We start from the raw sequence: 27,014 nt of genomic DNA, 5'->3' as shown, positions 1-27,014 counted from the left end.
AAAACCTAATTCCACTTTCCAATAGCACCCCACGGGTTGAGTCGGGTCAGCTTACTTTTGGAGGCTTTTCACTGTATATAGTATGTGGTACCACCTCGGTTGGGGTTCCAAGCGAGTTGAGCTAATACTAAAACTTGACATGAAAACACTGTAGATCACTGATTGGTCTAAGAGAATCGTCACTATCAGCGTCACGCTAAACGCAGGTCAGGATTAGCTTTACCTTCGTGCTTGTGCTGTCTCGAGCAAACCTGTTGTTATCTGTGCTTTGCTGTAAGTTCCCAAACTCAATTTTAGCGGTAAAAACATCCACAGGCTGAGAATCAGAAACACCATAAACCGGTGTTTCCCTTGCAGTTTGTGGCGGCACATCCACACAGTGAACGTCCACATGTATGCACAGCATTTTTGCAACTTAGCGAAGTGCATCAACTGACGCCACTAGTGTTTGTACAGAAACTGTTGACACGGACTGACAAATAAATGAATGTATGGGAAACTGCATTCCAACGATGCTCACTCCCACTTTTTGTATGATGTCACAGCAGTAGGCAGGGCAAATATAATGACACACCTATAATCCCTCCCAATCTGAAGTGGTACTAAACTCAATAGAAAACCTAACCAAGCCAAAGTGAGGTGAGCTGACACGACCTGATATATGGGGTACTGTGCAATCTAAAAGCGCCACAGGAATCAGAACAGCATTATCAGAAGTCAACCTTACTGGATGAACATTTATCTGTAGCTGATAAACTGCCAGATCCTAACCACCAAATGAACTATGAACGGCTAGAGAGGCTATGATATGCTGCACGCATTTCTGACAGACCTGTCATTACGTATGCTAGCTAGACAATCATTGAAAACTACATACATAGAAGCAAACATCTAATGCTCATGTCATGACTAGGCATGGGCCGGTATAAGATTCTGGCGGTATGATAACCTTTAGCAAAAATACCACGGTTTCACGGTGTTGCTGTATTGCCATTGCAACACTAAAATGTGTTATTTTCAAATGCCAGGTACAATTAAGCCTTTAAATTATAATATGCTTTCAAAACATATATAATATTTTCGTAATGTATATTAAATGTAAACATCAAATCAATCACATGACTTCATGATTTAATGAATTTTGTATAAGCACAGCTCATACCTTGGAGACGGTATCAAAGAACATTTTAGTGGTTTTGAAACCTTGACTGTTTTAAACCTCGGTATACCTTGAAACCGGTAACCGGCCCATGCCTAGTCATGACAACCTCAGGCTTGCCATCGTCAGCAGTGTGTGATGTGTACCAATCCTACTTTCTGAACAAAAACCTCACCCTTTAAGCTGAGTGGTTAAACGGTGAGGGCAGCAGCAGATCATGCCAGGAATGTGAATTAGATATGCAAAGAGCAAGGAGGACTCTTAATTCTACATCTCGTCCTTTTCAATTTCACCCTTCTATTGAAATGGGGCTTGTAATGAAATAGCAGCTCTTTCACTGAGTCCTTTGCCATACTAAACATTAACAATGGCTGAAGGTACAGAGAGGAATCCAATTCAAGCAAACAATTTACCCAGATCTTTTACATTTGTTGTTTTAACAAACCCAAGAACAATCCCAGCAGAAGTGATATGGGATTTGTTCAAAGCAACATCTCAAAAATCAGATTAGCATCTATAAAAGCAAGGTAGGCCCACAAAAACACTAATCAGCACATTTATAAGCTATAACATGCCCTGGTCTAAGCCAACCATAGCTTTCATCATGCCTAGCTTTTTAGCATATAACCACATTTAGGCAGCACATAAAAACAGTGACACAATCCGGTTGATATAATAACCATCATCTTCAAACACCAGCGCTTTTAGTTGCCATGGGGATGCATTACCGATACCCAATTGGCCTAAACATGCAGCATGACCTTTTCTCTACAACTAGCAAGTAGAAAAGCAAACAAACTTTAAAATAAAAGGTTTCACAAAACGGTTCTTTCTGCCATGCAGTCTCTGTCCCAAACTGCCTGTTGGAATCCCACAAACATACAATTACAATAACCTGAGCGCTGCATTATTTTAGCCAAGAGCTTGGATGGGTCTCTTAGCAACTGCCTGTGTGCAACAGAACCACAAAGCTGAGGCAAGAAAGTCCAGTAGTGATTATCCATTACTGCTATAAAAAGACCAACAGTGAGTGCTAACACGCGGATTAAGAGAAAGAATGAGACAAAGGAAATCTAGCATCTGCTGCATGTTACCTCTTTGCTGTTGGTTAGTACAAGTGTGCCAGATGAAGCAACATATTTAGCAAGGGAATGGGTAATAAAACACACATAAATGCTAACAGAAATAAGAAATCTGTTACAAGCATTCCCTGTGCATCCAAAACCCCAAAACAGTGCAGTCTGCTGGTATCTCACTGCTTTAGTTAATTCAAGATGTTAGGACCAAATGTAAATATCACTCTTAGTGCAATTGTGCAAGCTGGCAAAGATAGCTGGCCAATAAATCTTGGGGTAATAACCACTTGTCAGGCTCTTCTTGACAGAGTTGGCAAGATTACCGGATCACAGTACATTTCCGCTGAAGGAATGCTGAATAGCAGCCCTGACTGGCATTAAGTCCAAAGATGACCAGGTCCAGAGCTGCATCACTAAATTGAGACCACATGAAAATAATATGAGATCTTGACTGGTTGTTTGTTTGATGGCACGCCAGCTCAATTTCATGCTGAATTTAAATTTGGGGAAAGTTCACCCAAAAATGAAAATTCTGTCATCATTTACCTACTCTTATGTTGTTACAAACCTGTATACATTCCTTTGTTCCGATGAACAAGAAAAATATATTTTGATGAATGTTTGTAACCGATTATGAGCCCAATTCACTTCTATAGTTGTAAAAATAATACCATGATAGTGAATGGGTCACATTATTATACAGCTTTGTAACAACATAAGAGTGAGTAAATGATGACAGAATATTTTCATTTTTGGGTGAACTATCCATTCAAAGAGTGATAAAAAATAAATACTACTTAACATGAAATGTCTAAAAAATCTTGTTCAAAAACATTTAACTGTGTTCAACCAATGAACATACAAGATTGCCTGTGTGAACATGCTTGCGGTCACCAGACAAACATCTACAGGGAGAGTACACCAAACTTGAAAAACATGAGCAGAGTAGTTCAGCAGCACACAAGGTAGCACGCTTGTTCATAACATCCATATGATAGATAAACAAGCACATACTTGCCTCGTTAGCATCATTCACATTATACTGGAATTGGTCTGAAGAGCAAAACACAATTTCCATGCAAAACTGAACAAGTCCACTATTCTGTCCTATGGCAAATTAGGACTGCTATTGGTATAGATATACCTATGCAGTAAAATGAAGGGTATGGCTTTTCTGCTCCCACATGTTTTAGACATATCTCTTTCTTAAAAAACTGGAAAGATTACTAAATAACGTGTAACGTGTTAGTTTGAAGATCAACCATAGTAATGTCCCATTGAACACACACGTAGTAATATCCTGCTGGTCTGCGTATGGCGATCACCTGACCTACATTTGGATCGGACCACTAGTAGACAACCCAATTCAGGTACCCATCAAACTGCTTCAAATGCTTAGCAGTCACATTTACTAATACATACAGGCAAATAAGCTTGTCAAACACCCGAGTTGTGTTTCATTACATCGAATTAAACATTCAACAGCCTAAAATGCTGTCTAGGTTGGACTTGCACATGTCAAGTTTACGTTTGCAGACATCAATTCCAACGTTTCCTAACGATGGCCAAAATGCTATGCAAGTTAGAAAGTTCAGCTTTTAAAATACAGCCCTGGCCGCCTGACAAGGTACACCGCAAACATGACCATTTGACTTGTTTTAGTGATTGCTAGGACACAAAGGGACACGGCAAGGTCAAGTTTGATTTTAGTGTTTGGAAACCATAAAAATAGAGATTTTGTTGACACGAGCGTTAGCCAACTGTTGCTAGCTAACGTGACATTGATGAAGCGACGTGTTGATACGCCGACTATATATATCTCTACCGAGCTGCCTAAACAACAAACCTGAACAGCTTAAATTATTTCGTCTACGGCCGTAATGTTCACACAACATATACCAAAAGGCGTCCTGAAATATTAACGACTAGTGTGAAAAAAACAGAAGCTGAAGTATTTCTCCAACGGCCGCGTCCGCCATTTTGAGACTGAGAAAAGGAGGCGCAAAATTATTTCCACAACAGCTCTTTGACCGGCGATTTTTCTCTAACATAACCGCAAAGACTAATGCAAATGGGCTATTCTTACCATACAGCGTCAGCGCTGAATGTTAATCCTCGGGTGGCGCTTGTTAAGGACGAAGTAAATGTTATTTTCGTCTTGAAAAGAGGGGCACAAGTCTCGGGGTCTGCCTCCTTGCAGCGCCGCATTCGCCTCTACATGGCACGGGAGCGCGCATGTATGGGCTGACTTCAGCGGGCGGAGGCGCGCACGCCCTTCAATCTCTCACACCCTCCTTTCAGACGTTTAGTCTGGGCGTTACTTTAATAAATATTCACCATATTACATAGCGTATCGATTTTATTGCAAACAACTACACAAGATAAACTATGACGAAATGTTAATTACATACTACACAACAGTAGCTTAATGTCATAACAATTATTGCAATGTTGCCTTAGGTGCAGTCACTACAGCAATATCATGCCAGGTAAACAACACAAAAGCTTTTGCACCAGTTTACCTAAAAATTATTTTAATATATTTTCCAGACACCTCTCTCTCCCTCTCTCTCTCTCTCTCTCACACACACACACACACACACACACACACACACACACACACATATATATATGATACAGTATACATACTGTTTAAATAAACATGGCCACATTGTTTTCCAGATTTTTATTCATTTTAATACAAAAGAATACTCAGACCAAAAATAATTAGATTGTTATTTAGAGAAATTTAAACTCATTAAAGAAGAAATTCAGACACACAAAGGGCATGACAAATAGTCATTGTCAGGAACACAGAGATCAAACCAAACAGCAAATGAAAATCAACATTGGTTTAAAAAAAGAAAAAAAAGGAAACAAAGGTGTGAAGCTGCTATGACATTAAGGTGGTTGTGACTGACAGAAGACTGTATCTTTTCCTAAATAGATTTTCTGGCAGTTCAGATTTTATTTTTGGTGTTTATGTTTTAGTTTAGACAGGGTTTGAACAGGTTGTTTTTCATTTAAGTGAAAGCAAAAGTGAGACACAATGTGCAATAGATTAAGAATGCTTGGCATGTGGTAATTCACATTGTGGTATTGACTGTTGTACACCAACTCCTTTGTTGAGAAACGGGACCTTTAAATTAAATTTGAGCTTTTTAGGATTATTTTATTTTTTCACTAACAATTTTAAAGGTCCAATAAAGAGCCTATTTGTTGTACATGTAAACGTCCACACAGAAATGTCAAATAAATTGTATTCTTAGCTATATTATGAATATTATACCCAGAAAGACATATACTTGGAATTTAGTTTTGTAATTCTGAAAAAAGCACATTGTCTGGTCTTTTGTTTCCTTTTCCACATAGTCCAAAAATGTTTTAAATATACTAAACGTCTATATTGCATTAAATAGGTTGATCAAGCAAGAAGTTATTGAAATAGCCTTGAAAATGGTTATACTGGCCTGTTTGGTACACAACATAAACACTTTACACATTTGTTTAGCAGTTTTAAGATCCCTCTTAACAGTGTAGACTGATTGTTATTTATTTTCATTTGCAGGACACAGGACAGAGTCATCTCAATAACCTTCCAGTTTAAATGTTATCCTTGCTCAAAACTGAACCTGTAATACATGTTACCATATACATGTCACTTGCCTAAAGCTTTAACAACAAGACTACCAGCAACACATTGTTGGAGTTCTTAAAAGCACTGAACTAACATTAGGCCTTTGAGCTACATACTGTACCAACCCCCAGTCTTGTTTCTAAGAGCTTATTATGGCATACGGTTTCCTAAATTGCAACTTCAAAGATTGAATTTATTCTGTTTATCTTTACAAATGCAATATGTCATGAAGTGAGTTTATGTCCATTAACAGTCAGTATTAAACATGTTGACTATAGCACATCCATGTGGTACCTATGGGTACTGCAGCATAGTTTCAATGTTTCAATACAGATCTTTATTGGGGCTGTTTCTCAGACAGGGTTTAGATTAATCCAGGACTAGGCCTCATTTATAATAGGTAATTTAAGAAGTTTTTATAAACATACCTTACAAAAAAACACTACAGGTGTGCACCGATATGTGTTAAAATTAAACAGGACAAGGTTTTTTTAAATTAAAGCAGCTCAAACCTGCATTTTAGTCTGGGACTAGGATAAGCCCTGTCCGGGAAACCGCCACAATGAGTTCTAATTTTAACCATCAACTGCTGCTTCAAGGTTTAATACAGATATTTGTGATGTAAAGGAATTCCCCCCATGTTTCAGAGACAAACCATTTTTTAAAGAATTTTACTTTGTTTTATATGGAAAATACAATCAGGCTAGCAGTTTCTTGCATCCATGTGCATTAACCAAGTTGCACTTAATTCCAGCATATTGCTTCATACACAGTTTCAGCACAGCAACATTTTTGACATTTGCAGGACACACAAAGCATGTATACAAGCAAACACATCTTCCTCAGTCTTTTTTGGTATGTTACATGAAGCAGCCCATCTTTTCCTCATTTGGGTGGTGCCGTACAACACCATGCAAACACAGGAAAGTGCAATAAATACTGCTAGAGAGGAAACAAGGACCTTTAAACCACAGAGCATTAATGATACGTTCCTGAATATTGTGCTAAATTATTTTCATCCAAGATGACAGAAGCTGGAGATTCAAAATCGATTGTATTGTCCAATACACAAAAACCATTATGTTTACCATCTTGCTAGTCAAATGTACCAATCTGTTGCATGAGTCCATCATTGCTGTATGTATAAAAAAATAGCATTGTGATATTCTGTTGCAGCAGTTTTTTGAGAAATCCTATTTTTGCATCTTTCCACTAGGGCAGACAACCACAAGTTTACATACATACATGAACAAACACACACACACAAACACACAAAGTGAAAAATAGTTTGAACACAATCTACCTCAAAACTGGACATCTGAAATCAGTATTTCAATCAACATCAATCACGTACCTGTCTAACCCCAATGATAAAGCTTTACACAGCCTTTCACATTCAATGTATTTCTATAAAACAAACATGGCTTAAATTAACATGTACATGAATGATCTAATGGCTTCTTTACCCATCCCAAATACTAAATACTCAACCAATCTAAAATGATTGGTTGAGAACACACATCTGTAAAGTTGTAAGGTCTTGTCTATGGACAACATCCACAGCGACCGTAGAAACACGATATGGGACACAACATGACCATTCGGCCCTCAGGCTAGACATTAAAAATGTATATTCTTAAGCCCAAGATTATTGTCTATCTCTGTGAATCGAATGGTGTCTCACGCAGGGTAGAAAACACCTGAGTTTCAGATAAGCTATGTGTACATGGGGTGCAGGTGTATCGCTCTACACTCATTGGTTCATTTTGGACGGACTGTGGTAATCCTAGGCTCAGGTGAGAAAGTAATGGATGGAAGCAAAAAAAGATAATCGATGAATAAGGCTCTGGTTTAAAATGTCATGGTCGTCCATGGCCACCTCCAGCCTCATCCGTGTAAGCTCACAGACAACTGTTACATATTTTCTCGGATTCCTCCTCTGGTAGACCTCGAGGGGTCATTCTGTTGAATTGCACATGTTAAACATCTGCTTTCATTCCTTTCGCAGCTACAAACTACATTCTGTACATATTTTTCACCTGTTCCTGCTCCTCCCCTTCCCATTATGCTCAAATTTGATTGGTTAAATTAGACAGCTCAGTTCTCAGGTCCACAGGTTCAAACAGATGGTCGCAGCATCATGTCCTCCTCATGTGGAGAGGGTGGGGGTTGTTAATCATCCACGGGCAACTTATCATCCAGTTCTAAATGGTTGCCTTGCTGTTCCTCGTTTTTCCCAGTATCTTGCATCAGCTGTCGTCTCTGCACCTCCGCCTTGAGATTCTCCAGGTCCTTTTGGCTGAATGAGAATCAAGGATTTAAGTTTAGTTTTGGTTTAAAAAAACAACACGAAAAAACACCTATCATTACTACATCACTCACCTGAGAGGAATAAAGATGATGCCGTTGATTATGTTGAGCTGCTCCAAAACACTGGCCATGCTTGGTGCAGTGAACTGCGGACAGAAATCAAATAAATCAATCATAGGTAAACATCACAGAATCATAGATTTCATGACACATGTTATTGGGATTTATAAGGCAGGTACAGTGTAAATGAAAGGATAAGTAGTTTTATATGTGCCACCCAGATGTCCTGTTTCAACTGTTTGCAGTACAGCAAAGCTTATCTCCTACGATACGTAAAGGTATGACTGACCTTCAGTGGCATTATGCTGGCATTAGATCCATTCTTGTAAATCTCATTCATGGTTCTCTGCAGTGCCACCGCCTGCTGTGTGAGGTACTTCAGATACTCGGAGCTCTCTTTAGTCTTCTCATGTGTTTCACCAACCTAAAAACACATGTATTGTGGATTTAAAGAAACATGCATTCATGCATTCCATTTGTCATTTTAGATTTCAGAAGGGTGCTCAGGGCCAACATGCACCTCATAGTCATACCCAGGCTCAAACTGAATCCGCTTGACATCAAGCACACATACATAACAAGTTACATTAACCGTGCCCGTGCTGTTTACTTTGTAAAACAAGCTTTGTGACACGCGACATTCAGCACATGATCATTTCAAATCCGTTTACAAGACAAATGCCCTTGTTATGTTTAATGTAAAGTTTACATTGCGTTGTAAAAATGATTAAATTATTTTCATACCTGCTAAATTCATAATTAAAACATATTTACACAAGCTTTTTTATTCTGCTATTATATATAACACTATAAACAATAATATATGCAATTTAAATACAAACAATAATTCTCTCTCCACATGCACATTATCTGGTTCATGTTGTTCCTGTTTAATTCAGAGAACTCATTGGTTTGGTGAATTAAATTTATTGTACGCCTTTAAAAAGTAATTATTTAAGATACAATTTTGTAATATTTGCAGCTTAAATTCTATAATATATATTTTTTAAACATTTCAAGTCATTCAACAGGTTTTTCTATAAAAAAAAATTCACAGGAAAAGCAAAAAAAGCATATTTTGTCTGGCCCTGGTCATACCTAGCCTGACGTTGTCATACTCAATTCTAGTCAGAATTTGAGTCTGATACCGCTCCATTGAGCTATAATTATGAGGCGTGTCTCAACCGAAAAATGCCTCTGCACTCAATTGGATAGACCTACGACCAATCAGAGCAACGGGGTGTGAGACGTATGTTGAAATGACGTATTTGCAGCTTGACCGAACTGCTAGTTATTTCGCTACGACACACACTACAAGTCTGAGTTTGCGAACGTACATCAACACCTACTATGTTTACAACATTTCATTTATATCACATTAAGTCATACAGTAAGACTATCTCTTACCATTTGTACATTAGTTGAACTTCATCCACGACGATACCCATTACGTTTGCTTGTTATATCCATCTCGTCGTGCACACCGAGTTGCATCGCCGTGATACCCATTTTAGTTGCTTCTTTAACTTGATCTTTCATAAGTGCGACAACTTTTGTCGAATCCCGTAGGACGGCAAAAACATCAACAAATGCCTTGCTCGCGTTTCTCTGTTCCTCTTTTAAAATCAATGCTCTGTCTATATCTTTTAGAACAGACTCAATGTCAGAGTCCACACATCTGATTTCTACCGCGGCAGCCATTTCGTTGTAAACAACAGATTCAACACACGCGCTCTTTGGTGACGTGGTTGATTTACGTTACTGATCATCTGTCCATCATCATATAAAGCCCGCCCTGACAATTTGATTGGTTCGACCAGCTTTGGGTCGAGCATAGTAGCAACTCAACGGTGAAACTCCAGACCGATCTTCCCGTTCCTCAAAATGTTGTGGGCGGGGCTAAGATCGGCTGGCACCCAGGCTAGGTCATACCCACAGTAATACAGCAGACTATTATGCAACTGATATCATAGATGAAACTAATCATTTACATGAAATTATGACTGATGTCAGTGGTTCTCAAACTAAAGGACACCAGGGGGCGCTATATATAAAATACATTAATTTAGTGTAATTAAACCTCCGAAAAATAAGGCTAGGAACCAATACCAACATGATGTATAATTAACTTTATTTTTGTATTGTTTATCTTTAGTTTAATTCAAATTTTCAACGTTTTTATGTCAAACATTTTCTTTAGGGGGGGGCACGAGGGAAGGTATGCACCGTACAAAATGGGGGCCGCAAGCTAAAAAAGTTGGAAAATCACTGCTGTATGTGATGTAAGCAATAAGGTACAAGAGGCTGTGCTGTATTGTGAATAAGTAACGGCTGATATACAGTATTTACAAATTTACAAAATATGGAAAATAATCTTTATTTATTTCCTAATGATTTTTGGCATAAAAACACAATCATTTTGACCCATACAATGGCTATTTCTACAAATATACCCATGCAACTTATGACTTGTCTCAATCACATAGGTTTGTAAAAATAATTGTAAGACCCTTATAGATAGTAATGTATCCTTCAAAGCTATAATCAGTTATTTTCTTTGCACATGTGATTGGTTGGGTGTACCTGGTTCTTGTAAATAGTGTAACCCTCCTTCTCATGCTGCAATGCAGAGCGAAACTCAGCTTTGCTTTCATATACCCTGGCCACCAGGTGATGACTGCAGAAGAATATTAGTGAAATTAGTGAAATATTAGAGACATACAGTATAAACACATTATTATAACCATGAGAAATTGTCTCTAAACAGCCTGCATATACTATATAGGTGAATGCTGTTAGATTTATATACCTGAGGGCTACTTTAAGGGACCTTGGCCCGTGGTATTTTGAATTGATGGCCAAAGCGTTCTCCAGGAAACGCAGAGAGAGATCATACTCCATCACACCATGAAGTACAAGACCAATATTGCTCTACATCAAAAGCAAAAACACAGATTCAGCATAAACTACACCTTAACTATTAAAGTTACCAAGTATTCAAAGCAAAAGTTTCAAGTATGAATCTGGCTTACATCAAGCAAAGCCATTTCAGGATGGTCCTCTCCACACACAACAAGCATGAGGTATCGGGCGCGGTACAACAGTTTGAGGGCAGTGGACAGCTGACCATTGGCAAAGCAGTATAGGGCCAAGTGCATCTGTGAAAAATAAACATAAAATATTTAGAAAATGCTAATACTTTTTTGTTTTATATTTTATGAAGAAAACAAGCTGTGCTTGCTCATGTTAAATATGTTTGCACAATGCTATAGTATTGTAAGGTTCCTACTCAAATTAAAGTTACTTACATATTCTTGAATAGTGTTGGGGTGCTCAATGCCCAGCACTCTTTCACTCATAAGAACAGCTTTCTGCTGGTTACTCAAAGCCTAAAAATCAAAACAGGAATAATTACGTTAAGAATTAGTTTAAATGATTACCGGTTAGTTCAAGCTAATTTGATCGTACCTCAGAGTGATCGCCCATAATGTAGTTGAGTCGTGCAAGCAGGCGCAGGCAGGCACAGATCTCCACATGCATGGCTCCATACACATTATTAAAGAGGTTCAAGGCCTCATTGATGAGTTCACAGCCCTCCTTAAGGAAGCCTAAAAAGATCAAATCATTTTGTAAGTGGTTGGGTTATTGATATTGCATCAATGAGACATTTTAGGTCATGACTCTACCTTGCTGAACCTTGGCCTGCCCGCTCTGGAAGAAATGGAAGGCATCTGAAGCTTTGGGGTTGACGTGCTTTACAACGGGGAAGATGTTCAGGATGTCTTCCTCAGTGAAGGCCGGCTTGTGACGGCTGTCAAAGTTATACTCCTTTATCAAGATCTGCAAGGGAAGCACACAGAAAAACCTTTTCATAATAAAGGCCTAATGACACTCTTCAGACACGGAGAGATCGATAAGAGCTTTACCTGAATCCCAGTCTTGATCGAAATCTCCCTCATCAGTGTGATCTTCTGCAAGCCGTATTTCTCTACTGCCTGGTCCACACTTTCACTGCAGAGAGACAAAAACATCATTATGAGCAGAACATAAGACAGATGGTAATGTTAATCCTGCAAAACTAGTTTTTATTTGCATTTACATTTATGCGTTTGCCAAAAAGCAACAAGGGAATCGATCCCTTGAGTTTGGGCATCGCAACCGCCATGCTTTACCAATTGAGCCACACTAGGAAACTTCACCACAGCACATTTTTCAGGGTATATAAGCTTTCATTTACAAGTTTAATTGTGATACTCACCATTGCAGACCAAATTGATAGTAGCTCTGTGCCTCCGAAGCAATGTTCTTCCACAGCTCACTGGGGGTCAGGCTGGCCCAGGCGGTGTTGTCCCCTCCACCGGGGACCCTGTTGCGTCTCTTCCTGCTCTTTTTGCGTGACACCAGCTCATCCGCAGGGAGGTGAGCTACAGCGTCTGGGAAGGCGCTTAATAGGCAGTTTAGGAAATGGCTCACAGCAGCAGAAAGAGCAGAGAGCTCTACACCCTGTACATGACAAATAAGCATTCATGAACACGTTTGTGCTTTTTTATTGAAATAGTCAAACACTAACAAAAAAAGGTCAGATGTATTTGCAATGGTTATTTTGGACAGTGTGCTGCTATGGTGTAAAATATACTACCATATTACCATGGTGCAATGTCAATACCGTGGATAAGTCCAACAGTCAACATTACTGTGGTGCTGCCATGCTATTGGTTTTTTAAGGAAAGTCATAAAGCTTACCTGAAGATATGTCTTGAAGATATGTTTAGCACATCTGGTGATCAGCTCACAGATTCCTATTCTCTGCACACACAACAAAAATGATTTTTTTTAAAATATTGCAAAGTTAATAATGAAAGATTTACAAATGTTTACATTCTTAACTTACGTAGATGTGCTCAAGTTGTGCTTTTGCAGACATGTTGTCCATAAACTCCAGCACAGTACCAAGGTAACGCATGTTAATGCCACGTTGATGGAGGGCTTCTGTCAGAGTTGCTCCGTCCATTGGCAGAGAGCTGTGATCTAAACAGTCTTTTACCTACAGAAAGACGCAAGAACATGAATTCAGGTCATTTAAAGACACCTCAAAAACCTGATTGGATTATTTTGTTGTTTAAAGGGACACTCCACTTTTTTTGAAAATATGCTCATTTTCCAGCTCCCCTAGAGTTAAACATTTGATTTTTACCATTTTGGAATCCATTCAGCTAATCTCCGTGTCTGGCTGGCGCTACCACTTTTAGCATAGCTTAGCATAATCCATTGAATCTGATTAGACCATTAGCATCGAGCTCAAAAATAACCAAAACGTTTCGATATTTTCCTATTTAAAACTTGACTCTTCTGTAGTTACATTGTGTACTAAGACCGACAGAAAATTAAAAGTTGTGATTTTCTAGGCAGATATGGCTAAGAACTATACTCTCATACTGGCGTAATAATCAAGGACTTTGCTGCCGTAACATGGCTGCAGGAAGCGCAATATCATCACGCATGCAGCAGCCGAAAATAGTCCCCTTTATAGCTTTCAATAGCAGGGGACTATTTTCGGGCACTGCATAATATCATTGCGCCTCCTTCAGCCATGTTACGGGAGCTGGAAAATGAGCATATTTTCAATTTTGTCCCTTTAAAGGAAAACACCACAGTTTTTCAAGATTTTACTTTGTTCTTACATCAGCATAGACAAATTAATACATCCCTATCTTTTATCAATGCAAGCACTTATTTTTTGTACAGCGTGTTGTGAATGTGTTAGCATTTAGCCTAGTCCCATTCATTCCATAGGATCCAAACAGGGATTAATTTAGAAGCCACCAAACACGTCCATGTTTTCTCTATTTAAAGACTGTTACATGAGTAGTTACACAAGTAAGTATGGTGACACAAAATAAAATTAGCGATTTTTTTTTAAGCGGATAAAAATTGAGCACCCAGGGTCGAAGTGCTGCAAACTAAGTGCTCTTCCGCCATAAAATATAGTTTTCATTTTTTTTATCTGCTTATAAAAATTGCCAAGTTTTGTTTTGTGCCACCATAGTTACTTGTGTAACGAACTACTCATATACCAGTCTGTAAATCCCTGTTTGGATCCTATGGAATGAATGGGGCTATGCTAACTGCTAACACATTCACAATGCGCTGTACAAAGATTAAGTGTACGCATTGAAAAAAGATAGATATGTACCAATTCATCTAAGTGGAGGTAAGAACATAGTAAAATACTGAAAAATGGTAACGTTATCCTTTAATAATACGAGACTGAGTGTGAATGTTATTACTTACAAAAGATGGGATCTGGCAAGACACTAAGAAAGCCGCAGCATCTTTGAGAAGTTGTTTCTGTTTCTGAATCTCCTCTGTAATTTCTTCTGGGAAACGCACTCCTACAATGAAGATAAATGGACAAGGTCATCAACCTCAGCCATATATGATTAAATAAAATAAATCGCAGTCGGTTTACAAAAACAAATACACGCTGAATACCTGGAGAGAAAATATCTGGGTTGAATCGAATGTCGAAAGAAGTGTTGCTAATAGAGCCCACAGCTTTACAAGCATTGAGGACCACTTCTCTGCTTTTGGGGTCTGCAAAAAGGAAAATGTTTCACCAAATGTCAACATTTAATTAAAACTCACAAGCAACTTCCAAATTCATGATTATTATTGTGATGCCAGCATGCAGTGTTTGGTTAAATCATAAGTAGCATGTTAATCCCACACACAATAAATTAATTTGACTGGAAACTCAATTTGCCAATCACACCAATGAATAGTTAGAGAGGAGTATGTAAGAATGGTGCAAATTAAGGAGGGAATAACCTGAAGTCCCAAAATATAAAAGCCAAGATATCACAAAACCAATCTAGGAGATAATTTTCTCCTTCCATGAGCATCAGAGGGAACAAAAGCAAACGGCACAGATGTCGAAAAAGCAAATGAAAAAGACAGCAGGACATCTAATGAGGTGATGATGGAACAGATGGAACATTGTTAAAAAGGCATGGTGTACATGTATATGCCAACTCTTGCTTTTGTTCCCTTTAATGCTTTTATTTTTGATGCACTCAGGACGTACCAATACCGGATCCATCTTCTGCTGCTAAGGACTCGGCCAGCTCTTTAGCTTGGGCAAGTCCAGGTATATTTTCATCAGCTTCCTTACCCTCCAATGGACTATCACAGCCTCCGTTCTGGTTCTCTGCAGCTGAGGGTTCATGAGTACCATTGGTGTTTGCCGTAGGAATCTCTGCATTCAGATTGGCCTCCTTGCTCTCTGGAGCGGAGTTTTCAGGCACGGATTCTTCTGGAGACAGAGCGGATTCGGAGGAGGATGTGGTTTCAATAACCTTGTCGGATGCTTCGAGGGCAGGTGGTTTGCCATCAGACACTGCATCTGCCGTGCTCGAGTCTTGAAGGGCGTTCTTGCTGTCTTTGTTCGCCTTCTGCTGCATTAGCTGAAGTGCTGCCATCTTCATGAAGAGAAGATATCTGAGGTGAAAGAGGTTCACAGGTTTAGACACACTTTCAAGAAAGCAGCAATTGCATGCATATAATTTACATTAAATTAGGATTTGAAATAGATTGACGTAGGCTGAAGTAGATCAAGTGGCAGAAACATACCTGTGTTCCACAAAGGCCTCTATGAGTTCCTGGCGCAGACACGCAAGGCGATGGCGATGTTGACGTGGGAAACCCAACTTTTGGCTCTCCGGTGCAAGAGCTTCTCCGTCCACCGGCAAGAAGTTGAGGTCGGGAGGGAAGGTGCGCAAAAGGTCCAGTATGTAATGGCGACCGTCATTACCGATTATACCTTTGCATTCCACAGAGGAGCAAAGCTCCACAGCAGCATCTTTCTCATTGAGCACAGCATGTTTCTGCACCTTCAACGGGCGACTGGTCTTATCCAGAAGCTCCAGATACTTGGGGTGAGACACAACAGTCTTGCCAAAGTCAATGGATCCATAGATGACGCTCTGCTCCTGTTCACGCTCCAAGATGCCAGGAATGATGGACTGCGCAGTTACACGGTAACCCCGGTAGTCCACCACCACCGTGCCCAGGGTGTACAGACCCTCCACGTCTACAGCGCTGTACGCTCTCACCCCGTTCAAGTCGTTGGTGGGGGCGGCATGGGCGGCAGCATCCCCACCCAGTTCCCTGTAGTGATCACGAACATCAAAACCCAAGCTGAAGAAAATGTTGTTCCAGATGAACATCTGCATGCGCGTCTCCTCTCCAGGGTTAATCGCCATGACATTGCCATCGATCACTGCCATTGCACCGCGTGTCGCTGCAGCAGCGAAATCACTATGGACCTGAGACGCAAAAGAGTGCAAGTTTAGTCAGTTAAAGAGAAAAATGTGCTTGTTTTAAATATGGGCTTGTTAGTCTCACCTTGAATATGGCTCTTTCTCTTAGCAGACGCTCGGGTAGGTTCTTACGAGAAAGTTCTCTGGTGGTCTGGAGCTCCTCATTCCAGTCTCTAGTCTACAAGGATTCAAAAGCTCTTTAATACCACAATATTCAAATTCACAGAAACTTTCACAGACAGAAGGATTTACTTGGCCAGGTATGTGTTCCTCATAACCCAAACGAGAGGTGTAGGCATCCTCTGCTCTCACGCAATCCATGGCATGGTCGATCTGTGGTGCAGTCCAGCTGTACACTTGGAAAGGAGTGGCTATTCTCTCAAACGGATGTCTCTGAACCCTAAAAAGTGTGGATCAATGTTAGTGAAAAGACTTAATAAATGAACCAACACCTGAAGAGATGAATTAAATGCTTTACCGTTTCTTCTGCAGAGAGCTGAAGTTCTTCTTAAAGGCAGGGCTTATCTGGCTGAGCAGTTCCACTAGAGAGTGGCTGAGAAAGCTGGGGTTGGCTGGCTTAGGGTTGAAGATATAAGTGGTTGACCTGCAATAGTCAACACAGAAGTTAAAAACGCAGACATCTTCCTCAGAGGTAGAGATCACCACATTGTATAGCAATGTTAAGTGAATGATTGACAGCTGTGGATGGTCATTGATCGCTTACTGATTGAGGTAGAATCCACGGGTGGAGGCAGTGATGCTGACGTGTCTATCCTCTACTGTCACAACGTACAGGTACATGAGGTCACCGTGCATCTTCCTGTTGCCGGGTGGTGGGTTCCAGCCACTCATGGTCAAGACTTTTAGGCACTGCATAGGCTGCAGATTAAAGAGGGCATCAAGATTAGAAACTCTCTGAGGTGGTTTCCTAGACAGGGTTTATCCTAGTCCTAGACTAAAATCCATGGTTGAGCTGCCTTAATTTAAAAACACCTTGTACTGAAGTATCTTAACGTATATCCGTCCCGGTGTTTTGTCTAAAGATGCACACCAGTATTGTTTTTTGTAAAAACTTCTTTAACGTCCCAATATAACGAAAGCCTAGTCCTGGATTACTCTAAACTCTGCCCATGGAACTGCCCCTATATAATACACAGGCTGAATAATAATTTGTAACATTTCAATTTGTTAAAACATCATGTTTGGATTGCAATATCATAAAATTATTTCTTTTCAATTAATGACAACCGCCCACCTTCCAGTCTTTGTTCTGTGGCTGGAGGGGAACTAAAGGACGCTCTTTGCTGCCTGGGAGAATGTGCTCTGGTGGTGTGCAATCGATCTGCTCAAGTTCACTGCCCTTCTTTTTGCGTTTCCCAGTGTCTGTGAAAGAAATAACAAAGCAGTCGTCACAAAGACAAAAACCTGAAAAACTAACAAAGACCTCACATTCTTCCTATCACACACACCTCCAAGGTCTCCATCTGTGAACACACTGAGGAACGAAAGGGAGTTGCAGTCCACTCCATTGTAGGCGTCTGATGGATCCAGGCTCTTCAAGAGGTCTCTGATGTGGCGAACGTGAATGCGAGCTTCACGTACAGTGTAGGGTTCTACAGGATGGAAACACATACAGCTCAGTACCTACTAATAAGATGCTCATTTAAGATTTAAAGGGATAGTCCAGACAAATATCAAAATACCCCATGATTTACTCACCCTCAAGCAATCCGAGATACATACGTCCATCATCTTTCAGACAAGCACATTTGGAGTTATTTTAGTAAATGTTTTTGCTTTTCCAAGGTTCACAATGGTATAAAACAGGGATCAACAACCCCAAAAAGGTGCATTCATCCTTCACAAAAGTAATCCACATGGCACCAAGGGGTTAATAAAGGTCTTCTTGGGGCAATCGATGAGATTTTGTAAGAAAAAGATCCATATTTCAAACTTAATAAACTATAATAACTAGCTTCTGGTAACGACAGCATCTTCCAAGATGGAGTTGTTACTGGAAGCTAGATATTATAGTTTATAAAGTTTAAAATATGGAAATTTTTCTTTAAAAAAAATCTTGCATCGATTACCTGAAGAAGACCTTTATTAACCCCATGTGGATTACTTTTGTAAAGGACGAATGCACATTTCTTAGATTCAAGGTACGAAGTTGTTCCCTGATCCCTGTTTTTCTTCGTTATTAGCTTGGAAGAGCAAGGACATTTACTAAAATAACTCCAAAAGTGTTCGTCTGAAAGATGATGGACGTGTGTATAGATCTCGGACAGCTTGAGGATGAGTAAATTTGATATTTGGCTGGAGTATCGCTTTAAGTAGATGCGCATTAAATCGTACCTTCTACAACTTTGAGAAGAGAACCTTCTTGTAGGCCCTCGATGGACTTGAGCTCTGCAAAGTTGTCGAGTACATTGCCATCAAGCTGCAGGGAGAAGCAGGTGCGGTGGCAGGTATCCTCACGGTCCATCAGCACTTGGTGGATCTCCTGTACCATCTCTTGTGGTGACACCTGCGTAGGAACCAAAAAGACTGTTACATTACTTACATTTTCCAGTTAGTTTTACTCAATGCAATACACACCAGCTGACATGGCCCACCTGAAGGTCAAAAGGTTCAGTTCCTGGTGCTTGGATCTTCACTGTAAAGCCGGTGTCTTGAATTACAATCACTTCTTGTTCATTTGCATCTTCTCCAGAGTCTGCATCAGCACTGCCATCCTGCTTGGAGTCGGCTTCCTCAGCATGATCATGACAACTGTCTCCGTTCATTATTGCTTTGTCACCACGGTGCCCTGAGGGTGGAGGAACAAAAGTATTAAGGTTTAGATTAGCCAGTAAGCATTCAAATATGAAACTGACGTATTGTATTACTAAAATAAAGTTTATTAAATTAAATTTTATAAGACAATATTACATGTCACTATGGAATGCTTGATTTCGACAGAGCAGTGGTGACATTCCAAGGTTTGTTTTTCCAACCCTTGAACTAACAATACAGCCTCATCTAGGTACTACTCCCAGTCATCTTGGTTCAGTTTAACATGTACAAATGCGTGTAATATACATTTGCGTAATTAAAAACATGAAATTTACAAACATTTAAAAGTCACCTAATATAAAACAAATTCACTTTCATGTAATTTTGGGCATAACTGTGTGTCGCCTGTGTGGACAACCACCCTGTAATGATAAAAATCTGCCCACTTCTTTCTTTAAATTCTTGTGAAACCTCAACAGTCTCATGGTACAAGATGTTACGTGTTTTCTGAGCAAACTGATGTCACTTTGCACAAGCTCCGCCCACAACTATACAAAGACTAGAGTTAGATCATAATTTCAATTTTAAAACTTCTTTAAATAATTGATTACTCATTTGCATTTAAAGAGACATACACAAAAAATAACACTTCTTCCTGGACACACAAACTAACATGGTATAATAAATTATCTATAGGATATTTGGACATGAAACTTTACAGGCACATTCTGGGAACACCTGAGACTAATATAACATATCAAAAAATTGTAGCCAAACACACTTGTAGCCAATCAGCATTAAGGAGTATGTCTACTAAATAACATTGTTTCCTGGTTTACGTATATGTGGTGTAGGTCTATCAAAAGAAGGTCCAGATTCTATTGGGGTAGGGACCTGTTTGTTTGGGTGATTTAAAATGTCAACATTGGCTTTCAGAGATCGTGCACCCCGCCTTTAAAGGAATAGTCTATTCATTTTCAATATTAAACTATGTTATTACCTTAACTAAGAATTGTTGATACATCCCTCTATCATTTGTGTGGGTGCACGTAAGCGCTGGAGCACGCTGCGACACTTCGATAGCATTTAGCTTAGCCCCATTCATTCAATGGTACCAAACAGAGATAAAGTTAGAAGTGACCAAACACATCAACGTTTTCCTATTTAAGACGAGTAGTTATACGAGCAAGTTTGGTGGTACAAAATAAAACGTAGCGCTTTTCTAAGCGGATTAAAAAGAGGAACTATATTTTATGGCGTAATAGCAATTTTGGGAGTACTTCGACTCGCCTGAAAAGTCCGCTCCCCTTCTCCCTCTCATAATGGGAGAGGGAGGGTGTTACTGCGCCGAGTCAAAGTGTTCCCATAAGTTCTATTACGCCATACAATATAGTTCCTCTTTTAAATCCGCTTAGAAAAGCGCTACGTTTTATTTTGTACCACCAAACTTGCTCGTATAACTACTCGTCTTAAATAGGAAAAACGTTGATGTGTTTGGTCACTTCTAACTGTATCTCTGTTTGATACCATTGAATGAATGGGGCTAAGCTAAATGCTATCGAAGTGTCGCAGCGCGCCCCAGCGCTTACGTGCACGCACACAGATGATAGAGGGATGTATATCAACTCTTCTTAGTTAAGGTAATAACATAGTTTAATATTGAAAATGAGTAGACTATTCCTTTAACTCAAAAGATGTTGATTATTTACCAAACAGTAAATAAATCATTCTTATAATAGTAAGAATAGTCACTTATCAAAATAATCCTTAATTCCAGCCTTGTATAGTTGACAAAGATTGTAACAAAGAATGTAAATTTCATTGTAACATTCATCTACTTCACAACATAGTAAATTTTATCAGTCAGGTCTATGGTCAGCTAAGCACTAAGGTACTGCTTAGCTTAAAGCAGAAGTTGCATAAAGGTTAGTGGATTTTAACCAGTAGGTCAGCCAACTAGTACACAGTACAGCTTCTGATCCCCTATAACACTTCACTTCTGCACACAAAACAGCTCCCAGAGCGCAATGCTGAGCTGCCATGGAAATCTCCACGGCAACAATTTAAGCCCTAGGCCTTGGGGGAGGAGGGTCCTTAGCGCTCCTAGCATTTGTCTATGGCTGAATGCTGCCCAACCAGTGGTGCAATATCATATGACTCCATTGTTTGAGAAGGTTCCTCCCTATTGCTTTGACTCAGTCATATACCAGGCACTTATGCACATTTTAGCATATACCGAATTGAATAACAGGACAAAACTTTGATTCCTAATAAGGAAAATTTGTTTTCAGGACCCTTCTGATGTAACAGCTGTCTCGAACGTAATTCAGCATGCAAGAGCAAAACACACTGTTTGCTTTTCGACAACTGCAGCTCGTCCTTGGCTCTCCTCAATGGCAACAAAGTGTCACGGCTATAGCAACAAACAATTGGTCTCATGGTACGGACACAGAGGGTCACAGGGGAGAGAAATCAAAAGGATTGCACAATGACCCAAGTTGAAGTCTGAATTTATATTTTGTAGACTTTTGACCAAGAGTAAAAAACACATTTTTTTCCACTGACTTTAAAGGAATGTGTAGTTTACTCTGCCTCTCACTGAATGTAAGGTAAGGCATTTAAACAGTATTGCATTAGCTACTTACAACACCATCCTAATTGAAGTCAACTATTCTCAGACCGAGCGGCACCATATGGCCCACTGTCATTTATTTCTTTATCTTGATCTAGATTGCCTGTTTACACAGAGCTTCCTTGATCCATTGCAAATCTAATCATGAGCATTATGTGAAGGAGGCCTATCGGATAAAGAGCTGACAACAGAAAGTTTAGGCCACAGCGAGGTGGGAAGGTGATTCTTGGGAAATTACCTCTAAATAGTGTACTACTTGGTTGGTAACTTTTCTGCTAAATAAAAACATGCATGATGAATAACAATAAGAGAAAAGCCTTGCAAATTTGTCTTATTCTTCTATCACTAAACTGAAAAGCACATTGACATTTACACAAAACAAACCTCTAAACCACCTAAACCAGCCAATCCAGAGATTTGCATCTGACAAACAATCTTGTAAATAGATCAAAGTATGCATGAAGTACCTTGCAACTTAATGTTGCACAATGCAAAGTCAATTCCCTTGTCTTTAAATAGGCCCTCCCACTTTACTGGGTGAAGTCCAGCCGTACACCACATTTAGTGCATTTAAGAACTGGTATGCTAATCCTCCCGTTACGGATTTAGAGCTAAACATCTACCAGCATGGTAATCTGTTTGGTGTAAGTTCAATACATCGTCAATGTGCTGCTAATTGTAATGATTTTTTTTATGCTTAAATATATTATCACAGTAATATGCATCACCACACAGTGCACTGCATAAGGGGAACAGTTCAGACTCAAATACAACAGTAACTTAACACTCAATTATTAATTTGCAACACTTTGTTGTGATTCTGCTGGTAAATCATTCAAGGCACAGATTTAAAAGTAGTTAAAAGAGCACCCCTGAGTGCTACAGTTAACCAGTTAGGAAAGCTTCTATAAATTAGTGACGTTAATTTTGCTTAACCACTTTAACAACAATCTGAAAAAGGCACCCTTACTAATTGGCAGCACTATAACCCAGCAGTTAATCCTGAAGTTCGGCACAAGAGAACTGTAGACAACTGTCAGACATTACAGCTGAAATCATGGTGGTCTGAGACATGAGGACAGAAACACGCACCTCAAAACCTCCTGAGATTTGGGACAGCAGAAAATATCTGCCAACATTTGGCCCTAGTAATGCAAAGGGCCCAAATGCCTTATTAACTTGAAGGCTCTACAGACAATAAAGCTTAAAGGGACACTCCACTTTTTTTAAATAGGCTCATTTTCCAGCTCTTTTAAAGTTAAACATTTGATTTTTACAGTTTTGGAATCCATTCAGCCGATCTGCGGGTCTGGCGGTACCACTTTTAGCATAATTCATTGAATCTGATTAAACCATTAGCATTGCGCTAAAAAGATAACCAAAGAGTTTTAATATTTTTCCCTATTTAAAACTTGACTCTTCTGTAGTTACATTGTGTACTAAGACCGACAGAAAATTGTGATTTTCGAGGCCGATATGGCTAGGAACTATACTCTCATTCTGGTGTAATAATCAAGGACATTGCTGCCATACCATGGCTGCAGGAGGCGTAGTGATATTACGCAGCACCCGAAAAATAGTCCACTCTGTAACTTTCAATAGCAAGAGACGGTACACGATGTCACTACAAGAGAGTCAAGTTTTAAATAGGAAAAATATTAAAACTCTTTGGTTATTTTTAGCATGATGCTAATGGTCTAATCAGATTCAATGGATTATGCTAAGATATGCTAAAAGTGCTGCTGTTAGATCCAGAGACCGGCTGAATGAATTCAAAAATGGTAAAAATCAAATGTTTAACTCCAGGAGAGCTGGAAAATGAGCCAAGGAATTGAATCTTGGCATATTATTTAAACTTTAAGCAGGAAAGACGGCCTTATGTTGAGGTGCTGCTATCAGAGCTGTTATAACTCTCCAAAACATGGTTTGATTAGTCAATTACTACATTTATGCATTTGGCTGACACATTTTAATCCAAAGTTAGTTACTGTGCATTACTAAGTATACATTTACTAATGTGTCTGTTCCCTGGTATTGAACCCATGATCTTTTGTTCTGCAAACGCAAAATTAGTGTGATGAATTGTGTGATGATCAAATAAATTTTAAGCAAATTTAAAGTAAAGACATTTAAAGAAAATGTGAAGAAAATTTAAAATGTATAACTAGAAAATACCAACAAAATGTCATTATGTAATAAAACATATTTGAAAATAATTACCAGATATGAAAAAGAATCAAACGACGTGTGGACCTCCTTAAAAGATTTATTAAGCATTTATTACATTCATCATGATGCAAATGGAACTGTCATGTTACATCAGATGCACAGACTATATTTCTTAACCAAATATTATATAGCTAAGCATTAAATTCAAACGATCAAACACTGTCAATGACTATCACAGTGACCCGTACTACAGCTGTCAGGTGCACAGTCTTTTCCAAGGTCTCACAGACTGCAGCAGCTAGCAGTGTGCACATTAACCGGCTATTTGCTCTTAAACTCATCTAATGACAACAGATCCTGCCTCGCTTTGTCGCTCGGTTGTAAGTCGTACTTAACGGGACTCATCCTAGGATGTAAGCAAACTCTGCAAACCCGACACTTACCTAACAGATCCCTCTAAATTTAACTGGTAGCAATAACCTTCTATCGGCATACATGCACCATGACTTTTCATGTGCGTCTACTTCCGCTTCCCGGTCGAGGAGCGAAATACCTTGCTGAATGAAAACGGGAGGGGGCTATAAAAACACACGCGTACAAAACAAAGCATTATATTTCTAACACTGTAATAACAAATTAAGTAAAACTGTAGAAGTGTTGATTGAATAAGTTTCTATATGAAAAGTATATTCAACAAAGAGAAATCTGTAATCAAACGGTGTAAAAAACAATCAGCCACCCCCATTCTGCCGAATGGTTGAGTCCCACTGAAGGTGACCTTCAGTTGAATCGGTTCATGCGCGCTTACAGAACATGTGCGTCAAGACTTCACATCAGCTAGCGGACATGCTACTAACAAAACATTACTGTAAGATGAAAGCTAGCTAGCAACAACCAGCATGCAACATATTTAACAGATAAAATGTTTTGTAAAGTTTATTTAAGAGCTGCATGTGATACTTAAGCAAGCAAAGATATTTTTGTGAATAAGTTACTGACTTGAGTTCAGCTGAGGTAACGTTAGCAGCATCCAGAAAGCTTTCACTCACCTTGGCTAAAGTTTAGCATCCCGCTAGCCTTTTTAATTAGCCTGATCTTTAACTTCAACCTCTTAACGTGTCAACGATCACAGTGCACATGGCAGTACTGACATGGCATAGCTTTTAAGTTAAACATTGATATAACAATGATGCTTGAATAACCTGCAATTTAGGTTTCAGTGTATCGTTATTGGGTTTGTCTGTACAAAGTACCAATGAAAAGTCTCCAGCAGCACCAATCCATAGTTAAAGTACCAAGTAATAAAATAAGTGGCCTGTGCATTCCTGACTTTTAACGTTAAGTATTCCACAATGGTTGAATGGATGCTAGAGCCTTATGCATTAACAGGTACTGACTTGTCCAAAATTCACTTACGCAAGACACATGTCGTTCATTGTTAGTTAAAAGCAAATACATTTGGACGACTGCCTGTCTCCGTCCTACTTTACTTTGACCTCTATTCAGTCAAACATAAATCAGGTTTCAACACTGATTTACTTTAAAGCCGGACACAGGGATTGCTATAGACCTAAAACGCATTAAGGAAATAGCGCAATGAATGGCTGTGCAATTTACGTTACCGCATGCACATGGATCTTTCAAGGCTGTCTTGCTCGTCTCTTTGCTGTTCGTTGTTTCGCCTTCCCGAGCCAGATCAACGGTGTTACAGCTCGGGACTGATGCTGGGATGTCATCCGTCTTGCTAACCATGATTCGTTTACCTGAAGATTAACTCTGTTTCAAAACTAGCAACCAATTACCGTTGCCGAGAGGTTTGCTGTGAGTCTGTTGTATGGCCTTCTCCGTTAGACGCAATGGCTGGCCGGCTACATGCAAAGATATTACAAAAACAACTTCACTTCCGAAGGACAGCTCTTTGCCTGGCTGTCACACGTGCTTTCTCCTCCTCTTGACCTGTTTGCCTTTGTATTTGTTCCGCCCACTAAACACACGGTCGGCTACGGCAAGCCTACAAGTACATTTTTGGTGTAGAGAAGCGCGTTTACAGAAACGCTAACCTTTTGGTTGCAAGTTGTTATTCAGGATTTAACCTAATTAATTAATGTTATGTAATTCATATTTGAGACTCAATGCCGGTATCAAATAGGATACAAGGATCTGAACAATAAATGAAATGTAGGTTAACATTACTGCTGCTGCGTTGGCCTACAGAGAAATTAAAGTGCCCCAAATTATGAAAATTTAATTTTATTTAATGGTTAATTGGTTGTAACCATGGATTAACTTCTATTATCAATGTTTTTCGTTAGCTTTATTTTAATTAAGACCCCTTAACTGTCACTGGCCCACAGGTGGGCCCAAATTGTTTACGTCAGTGGTTCTCAAACTGGGGGCCCTGAGATGGTGGCAGAGGGGCCCCAGTTTTATAATATTTCATAAAATACATTAATTTATGATGAAATAAGTGTAATTAATCCTCAGAAAAATAAGACTACTAACCAACCGCACTACATTATTTATTTTAATAAGTTTTTGTTAATTGAAATTGTATGTTTTACATTGTCGTATGTCATAAATTGTCTTTGGGGGGCACGAAGGTCACAAGTGGGGGTCCGCACCACGAAAAAGTTTGAGAACCACTGGTTTATGTGATCGATAAAAGCCTTATTTAAAACCCCATAGAAATACATATTAATTTTTATATATTCATAATACTAATATCCTATTATAAATCTTCAAAAATCTTTAAAAAACTAAATATCATTGGATAATATAGTTTTCATATTTCAAAACCTTTTTTGCACTAATAATAATGCGGTGACAATAATGTATCATTTGTGACAAGAGTATGCAACAAACCAATGACACGTAGTAG

At 39.2% G+C, this 27,014-nt stretch overlaps 2 protein-coding genes across 4 annotated transcripts in view; both read right to left on the bottom strand.

Annotated features, from left to right (window-relative positions):
* pafah1b1a (platelet-activating factor acetylhydrolase 1b, regulatory subunit 1a) overlaps window positions 1-4,482 on the bottom strand; it is a 33,397-nt gene extending 28,915 nt beyond the window's left edge. Inside the window, exon 1 of the mRNA XM_065281072.2 lies at window positions 4,322-4,482. The gene's annotated coding sequence lies outside the window, so the exon portion shown is untranslated. The remainder of the gene's footprint in view (window positions 1-4,321) is intronic.
* Window positions 4,483-5,220: 738 nt separating this feature from the next.
* cluha (clustered mitochondria (cluA/CLU1) homolog a) lies at window positions 5,221-26,098 on the bottom strand. 3 transcript variants are annotated; one of them, XM_065281068.2, is made up of 26 exons: window positions 25,759-26,098; window positions 19,176-19,369; window positions 18,916-19,087; window positions 18,030-18,173; window positions 17,816-17,943; window positions 17,285-17,439; window positions 17,039-17,164; window positions 16,813-16,960; window positions 16,646-16,738; window positions 15,872-16,566; window positions 15,327-15,739; window positions 14,735-14,836; window positions 14,534-14,634; window positions 13,134-13,286; window positions 12,986-13,048; window positions 12,501-12,745; window positions 12,169-12,253; window positions 11,929-12,082; window positions 11,711-11,850; window positions 11,551-11,631; window positions 11,275-11,400; window positions 11,052-11,173; window positions 10,826-10,919; window positions 8,532-8,666; window positions 8,255-8,328; window positions 5,221-8,171 (listed from the first exon to the last, which is right to left on the bottom strand). In XM_065281068.2, the coding sequence occupies exons 1-26, from the start codon at window positions 25,886-25,888 to the stop codon at window positions 8,045-8,047; spliced, it is 4,200 nt and encodes a 1,399-aa protein (XP_065137140.1). In that variant the 5' UTR covers window positions 25,889-26,098; the 3' UTR covers window positions 5,221-8,044. The 3 variants fall into 3 exon arrangements, with proteins under 3 accessions (XP_065137140.1, XP_065137141.1, XP_065137142.1); XM_065281069.2 differs by having other exon boundaries at window positions 15,414-15,739; XM_065281070.1 differs by lacking the exon at window positions 25,759-26,098 and adding an exon at window positions 24,580-24,707.
* Window positions 26,099-27,014: the final 916 nt, after the last annotated feature.

Source organism: Paramisgurnus dabryanus, chromosome 8 (genome assembly GCF_030506205.2).
Source record: "Paramisgurnus dabryanus chromosome 8, PD_genome_1.1, whole genome shotgun sequence".
Taxonomy (NCBI): Eukaryota; Metazoa; Chordata; class Actinopteri; order Cypriniformes; family Cobitidae; genus Paramisgurnus; species Paramisgurnus dabryanus.
Note: the sequence above shows the minus strand (reverse complement) of the source record. Positions and strands in the feature narration are given on the sequence as shown.

Bases quoted from the DNA above. Each gene is read 5' to 3' on its own strand.
- cluha (XM_065281068.2), bottom strand. From the start codon at position 25,888: ATGGTTAGCAAGACGGATGACATCCCAGCATCAGTCCCGAGCTGTAAC. The intron at 17,440-17,815 runs GTGGGCGGTTGT...TTTAATCTGCAG, and splicing joins CACAGAACAAAGACTGGAAG to CCTATGCAGTGCCTAAAAGT. The intron at 11,851-11,928 runs GTAGAGTCATGA...TGATCTTTTTAG, and splicing joins GCAGGCCAAGGTTCAGCAAG to GCTTCCTTAAGGAGGGCTGT.